General features: G+C 36.7%; 1 protein-coding gene across 36 annotated transcripts in view; it reads right to left on the bottom strand.

The window, feature by feature from the left end:
* Window positions 1-25,461, bottom strand: part of PTPRD (protein tyrosine phosphatase receptor type D) — a 2,222,827-nt gene that overhangs the window by 28,046 nt on the left and 2,169,320 nt on the right. For all 36 annotated transcript variants that reach the window (XM_058695363.1, XM_058695354.1, XM_058695368.1 and 33 more), the window contains 2 exons: window positions 23,532-23,651; window positions 22,875-23,029 (listed from right to left, as the gene is read on the bottom strand). In XM_058695363.1, coding sequence (XP_058551346.1) covers window positions 22,875-23,029; window positions 23,532-23,651 — 275 coding nt within the window. The remainder of the gene's footprint in view (window positions 1-22,874; window positions 23,030-23,531; window positions 23,652-25,461) is intronic.

Raw genomic sequence — 25,461 nt, 5'->3', positions numbered from 1 at the left:
CACAGGTCAAAGGAAATTACAGCACTTACCATTTAGAACATTAATTATATGGAAATATTGATAAGCATTAAAATATGTAGATGATGAGTGGCAGCATCTGAGAATATGCCCTTTACTGATCAGTATGGAAGTTTTGACCTGCTCTGTTTCCATCCTGGGTGAGCTCAACCTTCCTTGAGCAATCTGGTGTTTCCTGCTCCTGGGAAGTCACCATATTGATGCCAAATTTAGTGCAGACACCTAATGGGCACAGCTCACTGCAGCTCAGAACTCCTGGGCTCAAGCTATCCTCCTGCTGCAGCCTCCCCCGTAAATGGGACTATGGGCATGTGCTGCTGTAAGGGGCTGAAAATTTACCCTTTTATTAAAGAAACTTCTAAATTACTATACTTGAGTAATTGACAGGGCATTTAATCTCCTGAAGAATTAACTCAATAATATCTGACATACCACGTGCACAGAACCTGAAATGCCTGCCATATCCAAGACCAGTGAGAAGGAATCTGACACACTGTGGGATTGTTTTGCTGCGTACCAGCTCTTCCTTGCTCTCCAATCATGGCTACAGGTGAGCTGCTTTCCCCAACTTTACAGGAAGAGGAGTACAAATTCACTGATGTCAAAGCTACTTCCTCTGGAAGATTCTCTCCAAAGGCAAGGAGTCATTTTAGCAGCTCCCCAGGAGATACAGTAACAGCTTGGCAATGTTCATTCTATCACATGCCTGGACAACCTCGCTCATGGAGTCTGGGCCAATTTTGGGACCCCAAGCTGCCTTCCTTAGTGGACTGGAACCCTCCAATGAGGGGTAAACCCAGGGCTGGATTCAGCAGAGGCCATATGAGCAGCAATAATACTGCATATGAGGAGAGCAATAGCTCGTTTTATTTCCTGCCAGTGTGTTCTGGAAGTAGAGGGAATGTGGTGATCAGGGATGAGCAAACTGCTCCTTAATAAGGAACCCATTCAAGGAAAATAAACTTTTTCTTAACATCAGGGACACTATATGGTGCTTCCCTTTCTGGGGGCACTAAGTGCTTCTTTTTGCAGACTTAATCTACCTCATATAGGGAGGAAGATATTGGGAATGGGATGCTTATTATCCTAATAATTCTCAGGGTTGCAGCATACATTTCCATTAATACCAGGCATAATGGTAATTAGAATGCAAGCCCTAGACTCAACATTTACAAAGCCTCACATATAATGAATGTAAAGTATTCTACAGGGTTTGGTGCCCACAAAATCTGGTCCCTAGCTTACTTCCAGCCTCTCCACTAACCAAGTAACAATAAGAACCATTTTATTTGGCATTTTAAGAATAATGCTACTGCCCTTTTAATATGTTTTTTTACCTATACAACACAGATTATACTGTTTAGAATTCTTGTGTGGCTTTGCTCCTGGTATTGTTTTGGATTATGACACTTCCGCTCATGTTTACTTATCCATCAAATATTTATTGAATGTCTTTTTCATGTGTGACATAGATAGGGGAAAAAGATGTAATGGTGAACTCCAAGATACCATTTCTGCCCTTATATCTCTAGTGGTTGGATGTTACAGTCCAGGGAAGAAATTCAGTTTTTGCCTGTGGAAGTTACTAGTCACTACACTTAAGAAGTCCATTTTTTTTTTCTTAAGAGTTCACTAGAAGACACAAAAAATAGAAAAAAAAGATTCCATGCTCCTGGATAGGAAGAACAAATATTGTTAAAATGCCATTACTGATTAAAATAATTTAAACATAATTAAAGTATTGGCTGAGTTGGTGAAATGGACTATTTTGTTTCACATAAGTTGACAAGGAAAGCCGTGATGTGATATGCTTATTTTATGAGTCAGTTTGGCAAGTGGAAAGAGCATGGACTTTACAGATTCAACATCTGGCTCTTCCACCTGCTAGCTGTGTGGTGTTAGGTCATCTATTTATCCTCCCTGAGCCTCAGTTTGCTCATCTATAAAATATAAACCCATTTCTAAAGGTTGCCATAAGGCTATTGTTGGCAAAATGCCTTTTGATTAATATGTTCTTGATAAATATTAATTCCCTCACTCTGTTTTTTCTATGAATTAAGGACCTAGAGTTTAATATTTATTTCAGTTGGTTAATGGCAGAGTAGATAATGAAACTTTTCTATTCTTGTATGGTTTATTTTAAAGAGTTATACTAATGAATTCAAAAAATTAACATTCAATTTTATATCCTGATTTCTATTCTCTCAGGAAAAAAAAATGTCATACATAAGTGAATCAGATTTTAGACTTGAAAGGGATATTAGAGATGATCTAATCCAGTGGTTCTCAAAGTGCTGCCCCATGACCACTATAGCATCATTTGGGAATTTGTTAGGAAAGACGGTTTTGGGGCCCCATCTTGACCTACAGAATCAGAAATTTTGGAGGTGGTGTAAAACAACCTGAGTTTCATAAGCCCGTCAGGTGATTCTGATACACGATGAACTTTGAGAACTACCTCTGAGCTAATCCCTTAAATTTTACAGATGGAGAGACGGAGTACTAGACAACCATTCACAGGGACTGAAATTCAGGTGCGGTGCTTTGCTTATGGGGAAGTTCTCTTTTCTTTCCCTTATCTCAAGTAATGATTATTGTTTGTTCTATTGTTCTTTTCCATATGCATATACATATCTATATGTATTTTTGTATCTGATCTCCACTTCACCAATTTAAAAACTAGCCCCACTCTCCTTTTTCTGCACCAGGTTTGCTAAAAGCTAGGGGGCTATTCTCTAGGATGTCTGTGCTCTTTTGTGATGTCATGGTGTTTATTCCATCTATATTCCATATGTATATATATATATATATATATATATACACACACACACACACCATATATACTCAATAAATAAGTATGAAAGAAACTGATGAGATATGCTTACAAAATAAAAGTTGCTTCTGTGAATCCTAAGTTAACTGCTTTCGAATGACTTACTAAAAGTAAGTAATTTGTGCCCCATCACTCACCCACAGTACTGTTGAATTATGTACAAGACAACTGTAAATAAATGGAAAATGTTTGATAAAAATCTAGTAGGATTCTATACTTCTGTTGCTTCAAAACCATTAAGTTGTTTGTCTTTATCAAATGCAGTAAACTGCTAATTCTAGGTCATAGTCAAAGGAGAGTTCTTAGCCCTAAATTTAAAAACTAATGAATATACAATTAAACATTTGAAGTTAATTTTAACTGTATACATAATTTTTCAAGGTTCTTTGCTTTAACCAAAGTTTTCTCTAAATGTTCAAGTCTCAACGCATACATTAAGGATTTTTTGAATAGCCTTAAATATTTTAGGTATCTTCATATATGTTGTTACAAGCTTTTTAAGAGAGATGCCACACTTGGAGTCTAGAGCTCTACACAGTGTGTTAAATTTTTTTTTAAATGTTTATTTATTTTTGAGGACAGACAGAGAGAGTGAGAGTTGGGGGGGCATGCAGAGATAAAGGAAAACACAGAATCCCATGCAATCTCAAGACTCTGAGCCATCAGCACAGAGCCCAATGTGGGGCTCAAACTCATGAGCTGTGAGATCATGACCTGAGCCGAAGTCAGACGCTCAACCCACTGAACCACCCAGGCACCCCTACACAGTGTAGTTTAAATAAGTATTTATTGATTTTATATATTTACAAACTTGAGTGTTGCTGATTTATTAACTAATTACTCTTAGTAGATCATTGTTCTGTTTTATCACTGTTAGCCAAACTACCTTTTATGATAGCACCTCGTAGAGTTCTTTTAGAAATTGCAAGGGGGAATGATTGAGCAATTACACTATTAGGTACTTACTGAAAGGATACAAAAATATTAATTGAAAGGGATACATACACCCCAATGTTTGTAGCAGCATGATCTACAATAGCCAAATGATTGAAACAGCCCAAGCGTCCATTAACTGATGAATGGATAAAGAAGATGTGGAATATATTCCACACATTGAAATATTACTCAGACATAAAAAGAATGAAATTGTGCCATTTGCAATGACATGGATGGAGTTAGACAGCATAATGCTAAGTGAAATAACTCAGTCAGAGAAAGACAAATACCATATGATTTCACTCATATGTGGAATTTAAGAAACAAATGATCAAAGGAGAGAGAGAGAGAGAGAGAGAGAGAGAGAGAGAGAGAGAGAGAGAAACCAAGCAACAGACTCTTAACTATAGAGAATAAACTGATGGTTACCAGAGGGGAGGTGGGTGGGAGGATGGGTAGGTAAAATAGGTGATGGGGATTAAGGAGGGCACTTGTGATGAGCACTGGGTGTTGTATGGAAGTGATATATATATCTCCACCTGAAACTAGTATTACACTGTATGTTAACTGGAATTTGAATAAAAACTTAAAAAAAAAAAAAAGAAATGCCAAGGGGCAGGGAAGAGTTCCATGTTTAAATACATTTCAGAAATTTCCTCTTGAAAGTTCACAATAGAAATGAGTACTTCATAGGGTAAGGAACTCAGTTGCAAAGTAATTTAACACAGTTTAACCTATACTTACCTGAATATAGAAAAAAGTCCCCACATAACATCTATTAACAACTCAGGACACAGTGTGCACATACATTAATGAGGTATCCTGAATTCTGTTCGTATACTTCTTGTAGAGCACAAAATGAGTATGAAAATAAGAACCATTAATTATGTGTACTAATAATTGTTTGGGAAATGCTCAATATTTGGATTTACAAAATTGTTATTTTTATTTCTCTTTTTGTTCCTAAATCAGGTAGCTAATAATTTCTGAATTCAGCTGTGCTTTCATATATTAAACTAAGGAAACTTTAACCAAGGGAGGATTAAGCTCTGGATGTTAAATAACAATGGTGGGCCTATGATGAATTGAGCCTTTAAAAAATAACATTTGATTTTAAAATAAATGTATTGAATAAAAAAATAGTTGTCTGCAAGCCAAAATTTGCTAAGCACAGTTTTGGAAACAAGCTCTCCAAAGTGAGAGGTTGTTTCAATAAGTGAAACCATTTTAAAACTTGATGTCATTAATAGAAAGACATTCCATGCTCATGGATTGGAAGGACTAGTATTGTTAAGATGTCCATACTCCCCAAAACAATCTACAGATTCAATGCAGTTCCTATCAAAATACCAATATAATTTTTCACAGAACTAGAACAAATAATACCATAAGTTGTATGGAACCAGAAAAGATCCCAAATAGTCAAAGAAATCTTGAGAAAAAAAGAACAAAGCTGGATGCATCACAATACTAGAGTTCGGGATATACTAGTAGTAATCAAAACAGTATGGTACAGGCACAAAAATAGACACATAGATCAGTGGAACAGAATAGGGAGCCCATAAATAAACTCACATTTATATGGTCAATTAATCTATGACAAAAGAAGTAAGAATATACAGTGAAGAAGCCTGTCTCTTCAACAAATGGTGTAGGAAAAACTGTACAGCTGCATGCAAAAGGAAAAAGATGGACCACTTTCTTACACCATACACAAAAATGAACTCAAAATGGATTAAAGACCTAAACGTGAGACGTGAAACCATAAAAGTCCTAGAATAAAAAAATAGGCAGTAATCTCTCTGATATCAGCCATAGAAACATTTTTCTAGATATGTCTTGTCAGGCATGGGAAACAAAAACAAAAATAAACTATTGGGACTGCATCAAAATAAAAAAGTTTTTGCACAGTGAAAACCATCAACAAAACCAAAAAGCAACCTAGTGAATGAGAGAAGATATTTGCAAATGATATATCTGGTAGGAGGTTAATATCCAAAATATATAAAGAACTTTTACAACTCAGATCCTCCAAAAAAAGCAATAAAAATTCAATTAAAATGAACAGAGGACCTGAATAGACATTTTTCCAAAGAAGAAATCCAGATGGCCAACAGACACATGAAACCATGATCAATATCACTAATCATTAGGGACAAGCAAATCAAAATAACAATGAGATATCACTTTACACCTGTCAGAATGGCTACAGTCAAAAAGACAGGAAATGACAAGTGCTGGCAAAGATGTGGAGAAAAAGGAACCCTTATGCACTGTTGGTGGGAATGCAAATTGGTGCAGCCACTATGGAAAACAGTGTGGAGCTTCCTCAATAAATTAAAAATAAAAATACTATATGACCCAGTAATTCCACTACTGGGTATTTACCCAAAGAAAACAAAACCACTAATTTGAAAAGATATAGGCACTTCTAGGTTTATGGCAGCATTATTTACAATAGCCAAGATATGGAGAGAGCCCAAATGGCCATTGACTGATGAATGGATGAAGAAGAGGTGGTAGACATATACAATGGAATATTACTCAGCTATAAAAAAGAATAAGATCTTGCCATTTGCAACGACGTGGGTGGACTTAGAGGGTATAATGTTAAGTGAAATCGATCAGACAGTGAAAGACAAACACCATAAGATTTCACTCATATGTGAAATTAAAGAAACAACAACAACAAAATGAACAAAGGAAAAAGAGACAAACAAACAAAACCAGATTCTTAAATACAGAGAAAAAACAGGTGGTAGCCAATAGGTAGGCGAGTGGGAACATGGGTGAAACAGATAAGGAAGAAAAGGTACATATTTCCAGTTCCAAAATGAATAAGTCATGGAGTTGAAAGGTATAGCATAGAGAATATAGTCAATAAGATTGCAGAAATGTCATTTGGTTGCAGATGATGACCAGACAGTGGTGAGCACTGAGGAATGTACAGAATCATTAAGTCATTCTGTTGTACACTGGAAACTGAAATTATAGTGTATGTTAATTTTACTTCAATAAATTATAGTATAAAAGCCTTGATACTGTTAAGTCTTTAGACTTAGAAAGGCAGTGCAAGTTACAGATTGTAGTGGAATAAGAGAGTCCAGGCACCCTTAACCTTGAGTTGAGCAAGTGGTAGCGGGTGCCCTTTACATGATGTATGTTCACAGATATTGAACATTTATCAGAGAAAAGGTTGTCCAGGTTATTAAAATCTCTCATGTTGAATAGCAGTTATGTAATAAATTTCTTTTAAAAATCAGAAAATGAGCTGTCATTTAATAAACACTGCTTGAAATGATGATGACTGAAGCTGGGTTGACGGGTACTTAGGGGTTCATTATACATTCTCTCTACACTTGGGTATGTTTGAAAATGTGAAACTAAAAAAGTTTAGGAAAAATAGATTATTTCTGTCCCTAAAATAAAGCTCTTTCCAAATGAAGGGTCCCCAAGGGGGAAAAATAACAAAGATGATGTTGTTTAGAACCATTAATGGAGTTCCAATAGCTGATATCAGGTCTAAGTTTGTTATGTCATAGCCAAACTGTGATATTATGCAGTTTTAAAAAGAGACTGTGGACATTAGTGATAATTACAGAAGTGCTGCCTGATGAGATTATCTATATGGAAATGTAGGCAGAGAATTTAGCAAAAGGCATGGTGTTCATCCTAGGAACTGCTGTACCTTTGCATGTTATGTATGCCATGAAGATTCACTCTGAAAAGGACTTACATGCAGAAGTATCATTTCAAATTCTTTTAATGTCTCTATTCCTAAGCTTTTAGGAAATATAAACACATCAAAAAAAGGCATACATACATAGCTCTTCTAACTGACTACATTCACAGAGCTTTTCACTGAATTCTGAAAAAAGGTATTGCTAAGCTTGTGGCTTTACTATTGTGCCCTACAAATCAGTAAGTTTGAGTTTAATTGAACCAAGATAACAAATGAATTTCAGGCTGTAGTACATCAGAAAATAGTCTGAAGCCAAGTCAATCATTTCCAGACACACAAAAGAGGAATGGAATGTTAACCATAGGTTATAAAGAATTTTGTGGTTTGCAACATGATTGGTTATGATTTTTCAAATGAAAGTAGTGAGTAAGAGTCTGGACTGAGCAACACTCTCCACCTAACTGATGAGAATTCGAGCTGGGTTAAGGTTGACAAAGTGGGACTTTTAATTGATTAATTATTATTATTATTTATTTATTTATTTATTTATTTATTTTTTAACCTTTCAGCACACTTCACTCATTTATCCCATTGCCTCCATCCCCTGCTTCTGGCAATTACCTGTCTATTTTCCTTATCTATGAGCTTGTTGTTGTTGTTGTGTGTGTGTGTGTGTGTGTGTGTGTGTGTTTTAGTTTCACACATGAGAGATCATACAGTATTTGTTTTTCTAGAGTGACTGATCACCTGTGAACCCAAATTGGGACTGAATTTGAAGGTAGTTAGAGACAACTTCTTATTGGCTTTCATAAAACCAAAATTTCTAATCATCATTATCATCATCATCATCATCATCAAGAACAATTTTAATCTACCAAATTTTATGTAGTCTTCCCATGCAGGAAAGATGTTTTTGGCAAATGTCCAGATTGTTCTTCACCTTCCTAGAGAAATAGATGCTCAGGCAAGCAAGTGATTTGCACAAATACAGTTTTAGGGCAGTCTAGCATTTCTTATATATGTAATTTTCATTTCTTAGTTTGAAAGCCAAATATGGCATGAAAGTCATGGAATTCAGAGTAGTTCTTATTAGCACACACTTACAATATAAGCTTTAAGATCTAGGAGCTTCATTTGTTACCTTGCATTTTGAAAATTACCTACTATGTATAAATTACTCCAGGAAGTTGGATTTTTATTAGGGTTCTAAGACATATGTGAAACATGCCTCATATTTTGAAACAATCCATGGTCCTCCTTTGTCCACATTAAAATCTAATGATCTTGGCTCTTGATAAAGTTTAAAGGCTGACTACTGTGACCTACTGAGATTGCATCTTTTTATATATTTACCTTCTATATTCACATATAGTATTTAACTTGAGCATAGTCTCCAGGTACAGTATAATAAAAAAACCAGTATTCTCAATCTGTATTCAGGCAACACATAGGTCACATCATGGTAACAGCCTAGCCTCGGTGGCAAAAGGAGGCTCTGCCCACTTAGCCCTGCTTTTTATGGCTAGAGACCATGGCAGTGAGGTGAAAAAGTACACATAGGAAAAGGCACTCCAACCCTCGTCTCTTACATACAAATGTGGGGGTAGTTATGGATCCAAAAGGAAAAAAAAATCAGGGAAAAAAAAAAGTGATGATGGCAAAAAATTAAGTAGCAATTCTGGAAGGTATTAAACAGCATTTTCTTCTGCTTTCTTATTTCATAGATTGGCAAAATAACCTGTATTTTGGGTTATACTTGGGGTTTTGCTTTTCTTATTCCATCCCATGAAGGAATGCACCTAGTGTACCTAGCCAGGCTGCTAAGAGGAGAGCAGTAAGATACATGGGTAAATCAATGGGACTCTGCAGGGTCATCAGTGAGTGTGCTCTTTGGGCTGGAAAGGTTTGATAGGATAACACAGGGGAGGGTTCCAGTGGCTTAGTTGAGTTCTAAGACCTCCTTCCATCCCCTCAGGTATGTACTATATCCAAAAAAAGACTTTCTGTTTGCTTAATTTATCATCATTTAGTTTATCTTCGGCACAGAAACCATTTATATATGCAGGCATTTATTTCAAGATTCTCTTCTGATTTTGGTGTCACTTCATACATTTCTGCAAGAAATTCTCTCAGCAGCTGTACTACTTTAGAAACCCGAACGTACCTTATTAATGTTACTTATCAAGGCAAAGGGTTTAAAAATATTTGCTAAACATTTGTTTATTTACATAAAAGATTTCAGAGTTTTGCACAGCTAGATTTAGGGAATATAACAAACACTGTGAGTGTGTGAAAGAAATGTAAGTGATTCCAACAGATGGCATGGTCAGAAGCAAAGGGTTTCCAAGTGCAAGAAACAGCACAAATCTAAACTGAGAAGCCTGAATGGCTATAATTGTAACACATTTACAGTAGAATGGAGAAGGTCATTCACATTATGTTAAGAAATATAGGGGCAGATTCTTATCTCATGTAAGTGTGTTACAGAAAATGGGGATTTGGCACAAGGGTTACTATCAGACAATATACCACACACAGTTTTTATTTCGATTCCAGCAGAAAAACAATATTGACAAATTTCTTTCTCTCTTTGCTTCCTACTTTATTCAATAGAAGTGATAACAATAGCATCTGCTGCACTTGGCTGGAGCTTGGGATGAGGAAATTGTGGATGATGAGCCTCCCAGGCATATGGCCACTAAAGAGCCTACGCTACAGCCATGGCACAGCCAGGCTGGAGCTCCAATGGAGCAGATACATAAGGCCACCAATCCAAGCCAGGGAAGGGCTGCCAAGACAGCATGTAGAGTCATTTTTAGTGGCCTGAGTGTTTTTCACCATCACAGCTCCAGGCACCACTGCAAAAGTAGGACGAGTTTTATCGCTGACATTCTCTCCTTCTCCCTTTGGCATCCCTCTACCAGTTTCTGTTGCCCATCCTTGCTGACCACCTGGGTGCCTAGCTCATTCAGGCTGCTGCCCAGGTACTCATCAGCCCTTCTTTCAATCAGTCATGGTCTTAAAGATCTGTGACATTTAATTGGCTCTAATGCACCAAAATTACCTATTCTGACCATCTTAGTTCCTAACATAATGTCTCCAGCTGTTACATAGGTGCTTCCTTATTATTTTTCTAATTCAGCTAGAAAATGTTAAGGGAATACTTATTCAAATTAACTGGACCAAAATTAAAAGGCCTATAATCATGTGGGAAAAATACTGGACCAATAGAAGGCTGGAGTCCAGCAAGAGTCTATGGGAAAGTTGATGACCTCCTTGGGCCTCATTTCATTTTCTTATTCCTGAAAATAAAGAGACAGTGGAAATGGGAAGGGGAGAGACAGAGAGGAATAGGGCAGAGAGGGAGAGAGAGAAAAGAGAGAGGAGAGAGGGAAGGGGGAGTTGTCTGGGAAGCTTGAGATGTCCCTTTTAGGTCTATGATTCACTGTGAATGAATCATATTCCTGGAGTTTTGGGGTTTAAGACAAAGTCTATTAACCCTAATAATTACTAAGTTACAGGAAGATGTAAAAAAAATATTCAAGATAGGATGAAATGGGATAAAAGAGTACAAGTTTCTCCTACCACAGAAGTGGATGTTTCAGAAAAAGAATCAGGTAGCAGTTATAAAACAAATCACAAAGACTTTTCCTCCACTTTTTAAAAACCCATTTCATATGTCAACAAAACCCTGCTCTGTATTTTAGGCAGGCTTGGGGGTTTTTCTCCTTAGGAGGAAAATTTACTATGGACTTAGCCAGGCTGACAAGAGTGGAGAGAAGAGCTCCATGCGTCCAGTAAATAAGGTTCACTGATGTAGAACCTAGCGCTGGGATAAATGAAGTGATGCATCATTTGTTGCTTCTCTCATCCTGAGGTGGAGTCTGTTTCACTACCCTTTGAATCTGGGCTGGCTTCCGCCTTGCTTTGAGCAAGAGAATGTTGTGAAAGTAATTGTGTGTGACTTACAAAACTTGGCCTCAACAGGCCATGTAAGATTCTCCTTTGATCCCCAGAACCCTGAGGCCACAAGACCTGGATGCAAGGCCATGTGGGGGGTGGGAGAGACTAGCTTTCCCAAGGGCTTCCAGCTTCCTGTGAAAGAGAGCTCAGGAGAGACCAGCATAAGATGTCACCAGGGCCCCAAGTCAGCCCACAGAACCATGATAAATAACAGACTGTGGTGGTTTTAAGCCAGTAAGTTTGGGTTAGTATTTGTAAGCAGTGGTGGTTAAACTGATAGCTATACCCTCCATTTCAGAAAGGTCACCAATTCCTAAGGTATACAGATGTACCCGAAATATGATTATACATTTTTTTTAAGATTCAATGCTCAAAACCAGGTCAAACTTAGACAAATGAAGAAAACTAGATAAATGGAAAAGAAACTCTTTCTCAAAAAATCATAACTCTCAAAATCCTTTCAAGTGTTAAAAGGAATTTGAGCAAATAGCTGTTTAACCTTTATCATCAGAATGGAAGGGATCCAGTTTAACCCTATCACATCTCATCTAGTCTATTTAGATATATCACAAACAATAGATGCTACAAGCGCCACTGTGGACCAATAAAGTCTTAATCACTGACCCTCTCTTGGTGGACTGAAAGGTGGAGAAGGATTTTTTGGGCTGTGGGAGAGGTATGGAGGGAGGTGGGATGGGAAATGAGAGAAAAAGAGAGAGAGACTGATCATGCTCCTTGGGAAGGAGTACAAAAATAAATTAAATAAATAAATAAATAAACAAACAAACAAATAAATAAATAAAATAATTTAATGTTTTCACAAAAAACTTATATTCAGGAAAATATTTGATTTAAAAATAGAGCATGCTGTCACAGAAGTATATACCCTTGAAAATCAAAGAGCAAGGGATTTTAGGTTTGGGCAGGGAGTCTAGCATCATGTCTCACTTCTCTATCCATCTAATCTTTTATCTTTGGCTTCCACTGGATGCTATAAAAGGGGACAGCCACTAAATAATATGCCACTTAACGGCATTCCTAGGGCTTATTGTTTAAACTGTCAGAATGCTGGATATTCATACCAAGCATGAATATGAAGCAATGTGCCTGATACCCTAGCAAAAAAACCCCCAGCACTTGTCAACCCAAAAGACCAGGGCCCTTAGAAGTAGCCACCTTGGGAGGCTGAAGATTTATTACTCATGCATTAATTTGCTGCCATGGTGCAAAAGTATTTTTGGAACTCCTTTTTGGCAGTAGAGTTAAGAGCCTATCACCTGTTCTTTTGAATTCTCTAATGTTAGCACATCTTCGTTGTTAAAGGTGGGTTTATTTATTTATTTATTTATTTACTTTTTTAAGTGTCAGAGACATCTAGAGCCAAGTCTGTGGTTTGTATGGTTGGTGATCAAGGTAGGGGATATTGTTGGCTGATTTTTCAAGTAATGAGCCTAGTTCAATGTATGCTTTAAAAAGTGATTCTCAAGATTAAGTCTCATAAAGAAGTTCTCCTTGTTTAAAATGAGGATGGGGGCACCTGGATGGCTCAGTCGGTTGAGCGTCTGACTTCAGGTCATGATCTCACAGTTCGTGGGTTCGAGCCCCACGTCAGGCTCTGTGCTGACCACTTGCTCAGAGCCTGGAGCCTGCTTCCGATTCTGTGTCTCCTTCTCTCTCTGCCCCCCCCCCCCCCCCCCGCCTCCGCTCACACTTTGTCTCACTCTGTTTCTCAAAAATAAATAAATGTAAAAAAAAAAAATAAATAAAATGAGGATGCCATTCAAAGACCATTTTTCCAGCTTTAAAACTTTGAGGTGAGCTATCATTTAGATACATACATTCTGCATAATCAAAAATCAGTTTCATTGCCCTGTAGCAATGGTTCTCATGCAGGCATGAATTTCCCCCCAAGGGGACATTTGTCAATGTCTGAAGACATTTTTGATTGTCACAATTCTTTTTTTTTTTTTAATTTTTTTTCAACGTTTTTTATTTATTTTTGGGACAGAGAGAGACAGAGCATGAATGGGGGAGGGGCAGAGAGAGAGGGAGACACAGAATCGTAAACAGGCTCCAGGCTCCGAGCCATCAGCCCAGAGCCCGACGCGGGGCTCGAACTCATGGACCGCGAGATCGTGACCTGGCTGAAGTCGGACGCTTAACCGACTGCGCCACCCAGGCGCCCCAATTGTCACAATTCTTGAGGTGTGCTACTGGCATCTGGTGGGCAGAGACCAGGGGTCCTCATAAGTATCCTTTAAATCACAGGACAGTCTCCCACAACAAAAATTATATGACCCAAATATCAATAGCATTGAGGTTGAAAAATCTTGTCTCATAGTAACAATCTATTCTAACAAGATTTTTAAAGTGCAATGAAATAATTACTATAATAATTGACTGTTTTTTAAAGTATTAAATTTAAAGTGTTAATGGTTGTCACTCACCTAGGTATATGTATATATACATGCATATGTTTTTTACTCTTCTATGTTACAAATTACATAGAAGTCAAACTCACATTTCCAAAAATATGATAGTGCTCTTTGTTGTTTGATAGTAAGAGAAACTTAAATAAGAGAATTTAAATGAGCACATACTTTATGTGGGGTAAAACACAATGATGAAAACATCAATTACTACAAACATTTATTGACTTCTTTCTATGTGGCAAATACCTAGCTAATTATCACTTTTCATGTATCATATTAATCTTTATACACAATGCTATGAGGGACATACTATTAGTCCCACTTTACAGGTCAGGAATTTGAGGCTTAGAAAGGATAAATAAATTGTCCAAGGTCACACATAGTGAATAGGGCAGTTGGGATTTGATTTCTAGTAAGTAATCTAGTAAGCTGATTTCAAGTGATTTTTAAGTCAACCATTTAATGGCGCCCCCAAAGATTTGCTAAAAGCCGTATCTGTTGTGGGCTATGGGCAGTTTTGCTTTCAGTTGTAAAACATAAATTGAGCAAAATAGAAAATGGCAGTATGGTGTAGACAAAGAGGGGAGGACCTTGAATCATAAAACATGGGTTCTCACCTAGACTTTCTACTTTCTAGTTGGGTATGTGGTCTTCAGCAAGTCATTTGACTTCTAAGAGTCTCAATTTCCTTACCTGTAAAGTGAAGATGGTAATAATACACCCCTACTCTTCTTGTTGTAGATTAAATCAAACATAATGGAAAGATGCTCTGTAAATGGCCACTTTCCTACACAAATGTAATTTGGTTGCTATTCTTAGGTATGGAAGAGGAATGGAAAGTAGATAGTTTCTCCGTTGCCCTTGCAGGGATTTTCATGATATACCCCTGACATATGACATTGAAGTTAGTTGTTTCTTATAATATTGGTCTCACCTCTCCTCATTGCCTTTATATCTATGTCTTTTCAAACAAATTTTCCATTTCATCAGGCAGTCAGAATACTGCCCCCAGGGCTCCAAACACCTTCAGACTGAGTTTTACATTTTACACCTACTGGGGCCATTATGCAACTCCTCTTAATATTTTCTTTAGGTTCAATTACTTTTAAACTATTTCATTGAAAGTAAGATATTTTTCTCTTATGGGATTGTGCCATCAAACTGTTGAAGATCTGACCTCCTGATTTGTATCACCATGTTGTTTAATAAATTAAGAGTTTGTTCTTTATGCACAATTATTGGTATATAAGAACAGAAATTACACAGCAGTTTCCATGTGGTATAATTACTTCTCCTCACCTTACAATGTTTCCATAAATAAGAACATATTTTGTATATTCCACCCATTTTCTTATCCAGAGATGTTGGTATTTTAATAATCCAGTCTTTCATCTACAGAAGGCCAGCTTCTCTTATTATTTAATTTATACATGAAAATGAACCCCAGGTTTAAGGAAAATATGGGTCTATGGTTCACACTTGTCAGCATCTCAAAACTATCACATACTTTGGCAATACTTGTGGTTTTTGATCTAAAGAGATATTTGAATGGAACACTGGGGGAAATAAAGGAGGGAATTGGGAATGAATGGTTAACATGCATTAAACAGTTTTCCACAGCACTCTTAGCTCCTCTGGCTCACAAGGTCTTTTATTGTTATGCTTATATGTGACACTTTCCAAATCCTTTTTACCTTGAAAATGCTATTATTGTCAATATTGGATTGACATTAGAAGTAAATGGCTATGTTATAAATATAACCTAAGTAGTTTCTTGGTTGTGCTTTCACCTATAAAGTCAAAAAGTATTATGAAGATTAGATCTCATGAATCTTTTTAATTTCACATTGCCATTTGATTTTTATCAGGCCACCCTAGTAGTCCATTGACGCTTCTGGTACATTATTGATCTATATCTAGTCCTCAGTTCCTATTCCTTCCAGTTTTAAAGACTGGTCTGATTCTATGATGTACAAGATTTAAATTATCCTTAGTTGGTCTATTTGACTTTTCTTGAAATCTTTTCATTTAGAAGACAAATTTAGGGGGTCTTGGTCTATCCCTCCTTCATATTTATTCACAAATACATTTCTTCTATGAAGATTAAGTATTCCCTTGGTCCTAAAAGGGGTTAATATGACTCAGAGTTATCATGGGTCAAGGGTTTATAACTGACTCTCTGAAATTATGGCTTCATCCCAATTTATTCATTCTTAACAAGATACAAAATTAAAATCAGTTGTCATATCCTTTTGGTACTAGTAAAATATAAACCACAAATTCTATAAAACACATAAAGAACAAAGCTCAAAAGAGGAGAAAAGGGAACAAAACTTCTTTGTTTTCTAAGAAGAGTGAAACAATATGAGGAAATGTAACAAATGACCTCTATGAAAATCTAAGATTAATAAATACCTTGGAAGATCTGCTCCTTAGTTTCTTTCAAAATCAAATTTTGGGGCACCTGGGTGGCTCAGTTGGTTAAGCGTCCAAGTCCTGATTTTGGCTCAGGTCATGATTTCATAGTTTATGGGTTTGAACCCCACATCAGGCTCCATGCTGACAGTGTGGAGCCTGCTTGGGATTCTCTCTCTCTCCTTCTCTCTCTGCCCCTTCCTCCCCTACCCCAGTGAGTGTGTTCTCTCTCTCTCTCTCTCTCTGTCAAAATAACATTAAAAAACATAAAAAACATTAAACATTAAAAAAACATAAAAACATTAAAAAATAACATTTCATAAGTAAGGAGATTGCATATCTCTGTTCATGTACTACATGTAGAGTTAATGGTAAGTATCCATCTGACAACCATTTAGTCAGCAAACATATATTAAGGAGATAAGTGTAAGGAACTAAGGTAGTCTCTGCAACAAGAAAAGTCAGAACCAGATACTATGATGAATAAATAGGTCAAGGGCTTTGAGATAGGGCCTAAATTTACAACCTCCTTGTGCTTAATGCTTCTCACAAATAAAACACATTCTGTGTGTGTGTGTGTGTGTGTGTGTGTGTGTGTGTAGATTAAATGAGAAATTCCTTAAGTGCTTAGTGATACTTGGAAAACAGTGATAGGTCAATAATGGGTAGCTACTATTATTAGTCTAAAATGATTAAGGGATACAGGAGTGTCACAAACTAGCAATTACCTTTAATACATAAAGAGTGAAACAAAGGCTAGAATATGGCAATGTGGCTCATTCTGACCAGGTCATCAGGGTAGGCTGAAAAAGTGAAATGCCAAGCAGGTGGCCAAATGAGAAGGTAGAGACCACCAAGTGATTTAAGGGCTGGTCGATAGGAACAGGCAACCTTGGGCACACAGTAGCTATGCTATGACTAGTTGCATGTGCTCAGGCAAGTAAGTTGGTCTTCCTTAGAGACCACAAGTTGGTCTCTGTTTCCTCTTGTGTAGAATGGGAAAATAAGGTTCCTAACTCTGAGGATGACTGGCAGGAAATAGCAATAACACATGTGAAACACTTAGAACAGGGTCTCTCCAGTTGAGAAGAAAGATTATTTGTTGCCCATTAAGGGTTCAATATGTTTATTATTATGGCTAAAAACAGGGATCTCTATATATGTTTAATCATGGAATGGAGAGCATGTGAAAAAGGACATGAAAGAGTTGTAGGAAAAGGGACTTAGAAGTAGGTATGAGAAAGATAAAGGCAATTTAAAATAATTAAATTCTCATAAAAATACCACAATATAAAGAGATAAAAGTATAGTCATGTTAAAAAACAAAAAATAGTCCAGCCATGAAATGATCTTACTGCTTCTGTAAAAATTTGTAAAACACCACATGGAATTCAATTAACTTCAGAAAGCAATTATTGAGCACCTACTATGATGTAAGAGGTGGGTACAAATGTTCATAAGCCATCACCCATGCCCTCTGGGATTTCAAGGCATATATGATCCGTACACAGATAGCTAAATTTGCTAAGTGTGACCTACTTTATGAGAGTTCAGAGAACAGATTGTTTAATTCTTTCTGTGGGAAGAGGAATGAGGAATGAGCTTAAAAGGGTTTTCCAGAGTTTCAAGTCAGATGTTTATAATATGAAGTAATCCCTGTAAATGGATGAGTTGAGCTGTGTGTAAAACAATAGGGACAGGGAAGGTTTAGAAAACTGGATAGTGCATTCCACTTAAATTAAAAATTCAAGTTAAAATTAAAAAAAAATTACCACAGATGTCAATAAAATCATCTGAGGCCAGTTTGCAACCTTTGCAATGCAGGGCATGTGCTACTTGAGGTGGATTATGAAACAAGGTTGAACATCGTCAGGTAGAGAGAGGAACAGGTGACTTTCTAGAGTGGATAAATATCACTTACCAAGAGCCAGAGATGAAAGTACTTGGAATGTGTAGCTAGTGGTAGGTGGCTAAGAGAACGAACAATGAGGCATGAGGGAGACATCAGCCTAGATTATAAAGGGGCAGGAACACAATGCTAAACTCAAATTTTACCTTGAAGGCATCAAGAACCACCATATTAATTTCTATGTATCCTTAACGGTATCCTTTTAAGAATTCAATGGTTTTTCAGGTAGTCAAGAACAGGTATTTCTTATAATAAATGATTTTAACTCATAGTAAATGAGAACATGTTCTCTTTCACTGGGGAAAATTGGCTGTAATTACCATGGTGGAAAATATATAAATTTTTAAAAACCTATTTGATTAAATATTACATATTTATAAACATCTGGTTACTCATGGCTCAAGTCATATAGATTATTTTTAAGTTAATGCTGATTATTTTCTCTTGAGTTGTAAATATACATATAGATTTAAACTCACTCAGTAATATACCAATAATTTAAAATTATTTCATACTTCTGCATACTGCAGACTGCAGTCTGCATACTGCAAACTGTCCTAAATGTTTTATCATTTCATATCATTTCATTTAACCTTAATTAAATTCTTGATGCTATGGAGAGTGTTAACCCATTTACAGGTGAAGAAATAGGGGCTAGCAGATAAGAAATAAGTTGCCCAAAGGCACAGAGCCCATCAGTGAACAATCCAGCATTTTACCCAGTCAGTCTCTCTCCAGAGTGTGCCCTCCTAATGTTGAGTTTATATGCTCTGTATGAATTGACTGATGACTAGAGTTGGTCTTTCTGTGCTTGTGGCACCATTCTTCTAGGCATGAGGTGGAACCTATCCTTCTTGACCTTCCAAGGCCTTATCTATGGTTACCACACTGGGCTAACCTCCTCTTTCTTACTATTGACTGTTAGAATTTCTCTTATTCATAATAGCTCTTTTTAGTCCTGGCACATTGATTACTAGACAGAACTACTGGATAAATATGAATCTTCTCTCTTTCTGTCCTCTCCCCCCCCCTTTTTTTGTCTACTACCAGACTTCATTTAAAACCCCCTCCATTTTCATTGCATCTGTTTGGCAGAAGGCTTGGGTTTGAGTTTGTCACTACTTCTTCATTACAGAGAAAAAAATGTCAAATCCATCAGGAGAGAAATCTCAACATGAAATTCAGTATTTACATTCCAGAGTATTTGTGTGATTATTTACAACATGATCATGTAAATCAATATCCCTCTGTAATCAATATCTGTAATCAATATCCCCCTGTGACTTGTCTGTTGTGGCTTTCTGCAAAGTTCCTTCCTGCTTAGAGATGATTTATAAACTAGCATTTCTTGGGTCCCACATAAGCAGTTGTTGTCTGTAGTAATTTTTCTCTGCTACTCCATCAGAAGAACTGTGCTCTCAAGTTTAAACATACACTGTATCCAAGTCAAGAATTCATGATGCTTTGCAAGTATAACAGTGTGCAACATGGCCTTTCCTAAATAAAGAGGCCAAGATTTCTCACAGACTTATAAGACAACCCATGGGTGAACAAAGATAATTTCTCAGAGCTTTAGTTCATGCTGCATCTTTCCCTCATTATTTCAAAGCTGCTAATAAATTTCTTTCACCAATATACCTATTTTTCTGTTTCGTACAAAGCTTCTCCAGAGCCTCAGGCACAGCACTTTCAAATGTCAACAGCTATTAGCTCAGCACATTCATCTTTGTTTTCTTATTTCTCTGGAGTTGTTTGTATCTTTCAGGGGTGAGTCCAGGTGGCTTAACATAACATAGGTGTGTGTGTGTGTGTGTGTGTGTGTGTATGGAGGGGTGTATATATTTTCTCAAAATAAAGCATTATAGCTATCCATCTTATCTCTCCTACTTGCCTGCAAACCTTTTTGGATCCAACTGAGTATCCAACATAAAGCATTATACCTTGGTTATGATCAACAGAAGATAAATTGCATTTTTAAATAATCAATCAACCGAATTTCTCCTTTAATTTACAGAAATTGAAAGCATGTTTTGAGAGAGGGAAAATGCTATATTTCAAACTGTAATGCAAATACAATGTTTTGTGAAAACTTCCAAGTTTGCTTTCACTAAATTTTATTCCTATTATGTGTATGTATGTGTGTGTGTATATATATACATATATACATGTATATACACATACACATATATACATATATACACACATGTATATGTATATATATGTATATGTGCATGTGTGTGTGTGTGTGTGTGTGTGTATGTGCTTGTGTATACATCTGTGTGTGTGTGTGTGTGTGTGTATATATATTTGCATGAATTGCATTTTTGCCATTAGGCATATGAGAGCAATTTTCTTCAGTGAGCCCAAACTTTCTGTTTCCCTATCCTGTGGCCAAAATCCATCAGGAAATATTTCATACATGATCTTTAAAATCAAGTCGAGCTGGTGCCAAGCAGATGCACCATGTCACCAGGCACAATGGCTCTTTGAGGTCTACAAAGAAGTATGTATAACAGAGTATAGAGACTGGTCACACTAGTGCCTGCTGAAACCAACAGGCAGGAAAACCAGAAGTCTGCTGTCATGAGGCAAAAACATTTGCTCAAATTAATAGAAATATTTTGTAGTGTTTCAGAATCATGCGAAACACTGCAACATGGTGTCAAGTCCAGAGGAGCAAGTACTAGATTATAAGACATGGGTGGGACTCTGTCTGGTTTCCTAGCTGTCAGCATTTGGACCAAACCCTGTAGCCTCTCTTCTACGCTCTTCTCTTGATCCAACATACTGGTAATGACATCAAATGCAATAAACCATGGGAGAGTGCTTTGGAATTTGTAAAATGCTCTATAAACATAATGTGGTGTTATTAGTTTTTGTTGGGGAAAAATTGCTGGGAAAGAGAAAAACAGCTTCATCTTGTTCAAAACCTGCTAGGCCACTGGGTAACAATGACCACGGTATCATGGGTCAGGTGAATTTTATTGCGGTTATTCTGTTCTAGGTATTGTCCCCATGTTGTGTAAAAACAGATGTCACTTATAAGATCTACTTACTGTATTATACTTAAATATAATATAGGATGTGAAAGAGTTGTACTATTAAGTCACGACAGAAGTGGTTTATGATAGGTGCTTTCTTTCTTTTTTTATATACTTCCCACTGCAATTTTACTTGTCTGTGCAAGGAGCCATATTCTCTCATATTTGAATCACCCAGATTACAAAGAATTATTATAGATTATATAGTAGTATTATGGATTTTATATGGTAATATGTAGTTGGGGTGCCTGGGTGGCTCAGTCAGTTAAGCATCTGACTCTTGGTTTCAGCTCAGGTCATGATCTCAGGGTTAGTGAGTTCAAGGCCCACATCAGGCTTCACACTGACAGCATGGAGCCTGATTAGGATTCTCTCTCTCCCTCTCTTCCTGCCCCTCCCTCTTCTATAAAAATAGTTAAATTTTTTTTAGTTTAAATTTTTTTTAACGTTTATTTATTTTTGAGACAGGGAGAGACAGAGCATGAACGGGGAGGGTCAGAGAGAGGGAGACACAGAATCTGAAGCAGGCTCCAGGCTCCGAGCTGTCGGCACAGAGTTCAACGCAGGGCTAGAACTCATGGACCGTGAGATCATGGCCTGAGGCGAAGTCGGCCGCCCAACCTACCGAGCCACCCAGGAGCCCCAAAATAATTAAAAATTTTTTTTTTCAACGTTTTTTTTTTATTTATTTTTGGGACAGAGAGAGACATAGCATGAACGGGGGAGGGGCAGAGAGAGAGGGAGACACAGAATCGGAAACAGGCTCCAGGCTCTGAGCCATCAGCCCAGAGCCCGACGCGGGGCTCGAACTCACGGACCGCGAGATCGTGACCTGGCTGAAGTCGAACGCTTAACCGACTGCGCCACCCAGGCGCCCCAATAATTAAAATTTTTAAAAAAGAAATCATTTAAATGTAAAAACACATATATAGTAGAAGATAAGTGGTGATACAGAGAATGTTAGAATTAAGTAAAAAATAATAATAAAGTACACAAAATTTCAAAAGAAATGCACACTCATTATCTCCAAGTACATAAAATAAATTCTTCCAAAAAATAGGTCTTTGTATATATTATGTTAAATAAATTTGTAAAACTCAAATTAGTATATTTTCTATATGTGACTTGATAATATTAATATGTAGAAGGTATCTTTAAGCAATAAGACACTCTAGCTAAAAGCTTTTATATTTATAGTAATATTTTGTTCAGCATTTTTTTCCCTATAAATAGTAAAAAGGTTGTATCATCCCAGGTCACAAGAACTTGTCAAGCACTTCATCTACCTACCTACCTACATTTTAAAGAATATCCCCTCACATAGATGAAACTTGAATGATATTACAAGATTGATTCTTAATTCTTTTCTGTTTCATACAATTATTTATCTTTGCTCCAAAGAGAAAATAGCATGAATCACAGTTGCTTATTATCTCCAAAGGGTAATATTCATCTATATCAAATTCTGTCTATTCATGTTAGCATAGGCCTCATCTGACCAAAAACAAAAGACCCCCTGTGTTATTTATAGAGACATCTACTATCCCAGAGTATCAAGAATTTGGAAAGAGAATATCCGATGAGAAACCTTTTGTTTCCTTGCAAACCTTCTGTGAGAAACACAAATGCTCTCAGTGGTTCTTACCTGCAGTGCACAACCATAGGGCCTGCATCAGGAGGGTTACAGGTTTTGACTCTGCGTAAGAAAGCTAGAAAAGGTGTAGGGTGTTCTGGAACGCCATGATCAGGCCAGGCAGTGAACTGGAATTGTCTCACTTCTCTCTTCTCACTTGACCCATTCTGTGAAGTAGGAAGACAAGGTGAGATTCTGTTTTCCTGTCCTCAGGTTGCAATGATGGGTAATAACAGGGAAGAGGTAATGTGAAAATGTGCTATCTTAATCCCTTCCCCCTACCATATGACCTTTGGGAAGACACACTCCTTAGAGATATCAATATCAAGCTATTTGTAAATGACAACTATTTGCTCAGGAAGATAAAAATTCTTAGGTGAGGAGCATTACATTTTTCAGGTTTAACTATCAGGAATGCTCCTGTTATTTTTACAGAAAGAACTAGTTCTTCTATTCTTCATTTGCCAAGACTTCTGCTCAGAGTGAGAGTTCCATATTTACTGATAGATCGCTGGACAAGGAGAAAAGTTGCTGAGCGATAATGGAAGAATTATTTCATTGTTCACTGTTGCCAGTGGAATCAAGATTTAAGCAAAGTCATAAGATAATTGATTTCTCAAAAGACACTTTCTTTACATAATGGAAAGAGGAAGGGGGGGGAAGGCAAACCTTGTAAAGTGCAAATGTTCGAACACAATACGTGGCCAGTTCCACGGTATCGAGTAGCGTCACCTGGACCAGCCCGTGGGTTTCTGTGCCTCTACTGGGCCAATACTGGTCACACTTCACCTAGAAGAAACAAGTGACACATTCAGGGCAGATGTTCATCAATTTCTCTATTAGCTTCACTCTGAGTTGCTGTTGAAGAAAAACAGCTTTTTTGCATTTCATTTTATGTTGATCTTTTTCTGGCACGCATTTCTGTTATCCCAATATATGTAAATTACTGCTCTGATGCCAATATAAACCACATTTTTCAAACTGGTAGGAATACTAAGCAGTAACAGATTCAATTTTCCTGGAGAAAAATAAATTGCAGATTGTTGCTGAGTAAAATAAGGAAAGAGGTATTTGAAATTTTAGAGTACTTGAAAAGAAAACACAAATTTGTTCTGGGATATATATTATGGACCGCATCAGGAAGATTATGCTCAGCCATTTAAATGACATGGTGGGATAGTTAGTGTTCATCTATCAAGGCTTAAAAGGCACAAGGTATTTCATCTTGAACTATCACAATCTCCAAATACATTTCTTTAAAGAAAAGTAGAAATAATTTGTGAATCTATCAAAGCATAATAAACAACATAGCACTTTTAAAAATACAAGATAAATGGCTTCGTATCTAAAACAAATTAAATCTGTAATGTCTAGAGGGAAAAGAGCTGTGTGTTCTTTAAAAAGTCTCAGAGGGTCATACACTAGCAGTATAAAGTTTAAATAATTTAAAATTCATACATTTCAGATGAATACTCTACAATTTGTACGTGGAGTTGAACAGAAGCACATAAAAGTATTCAAGCCAATTAGTTCAACATGCATCAAAGTTGCATGTTGAATTCAAAGTCTGGAATGTGTTTCAACTTACTGAATGTGTACTTTGGGTATTAAAAAGCATAAATGATAAACACAACACTATATTTTCTAGTAAGGTCATAGATAAGAACATGTTTACCCATTCTATCTCAGATTAAAAGAAAAGGTGGGGGTAATTCTTCACTCAAATGCATTTCTCTAGGTAAAGAAATCTAGTCCCATTTTATATTAGGAAAGCACACCTTGAAAAAGAAAGATTCAAAAGTCATAATCTCTGGATTTAAACAAAAGCAATGAGGCATTATCATCATAGACACTAGAATTTTTTGGTCCAGTGAATAGAATTGCTAGATAATTATTTGCTTTTATGTTGAATATAAATATTAGTAGCATTCTGTGAATAATATTGTAATTTTCTGTTTCACAGATGCAGCATCTGTTGCTCAAAGGACTCAGGCTCCTTCTGTCTAGATACTGGACCTTCTAAAAAGGCAGAAGTTTTATTCTCTATCAAATTACCTAGCCAACAAAAAGGGGGAAAACCCCACTTTAATGTACAGTTACATGGTAAGGTCGAGATTGATTTCACAAGGCTTGACTCCTGTGTCTTTACTTCAATGGTGAGATCACACAAACATTACATATTTTATTAAAAACAAACAAACAAACAAAAACAAGCAAGAGTGGTTCACACTAAGATGGGCAATTTATGTCTTAATAGGATTTTTAAAAGATACTTACAAGTTTCTAGGTACATACTATATTCTTCTATGTTTATATTTCTATTATGTGTTCTAACTTAAGAACAACAACACAAGGGAAAGACACTTCTTTATGGAGAACATTGATGTAGCATGACCCCAACTGAGTACCTCCGTATGTTCTCTGACCGTCCATTAAAACCTAAGTTGTATGTGGATGAATTCGCAAAGGATACTACCTGAATAGAGCCAACACTAACTACTTAAGTAGCCAGGATTCAGATGGAAAAGAAAAATCACAAACATTAAGCCAAAGGCTCTGTTTTAAACCATAAAATAGATGTCAAGTTGATGTCTCCCTA

Source organism: Neofelis nebulosa, chromosome 12 (genome assembly GCF_028018385.1).
Source record: "Neofelis nebulosa isolate mNeoNeb1 chromosome 12, mNeoNeb1.pri, whole genome shotgun sequence".
Lineage (NCBI taxonomy): Eukaryota > Metazoa > Chordata > Mammalia > Carnivora > Felidae > Neofelis > Neofelis nebulosa.
The sequence above is the reverse complement of the archived record's forward strand: the minus strand, read 5'-3'. Positions and strand labels throughout refer to the sequence as shown.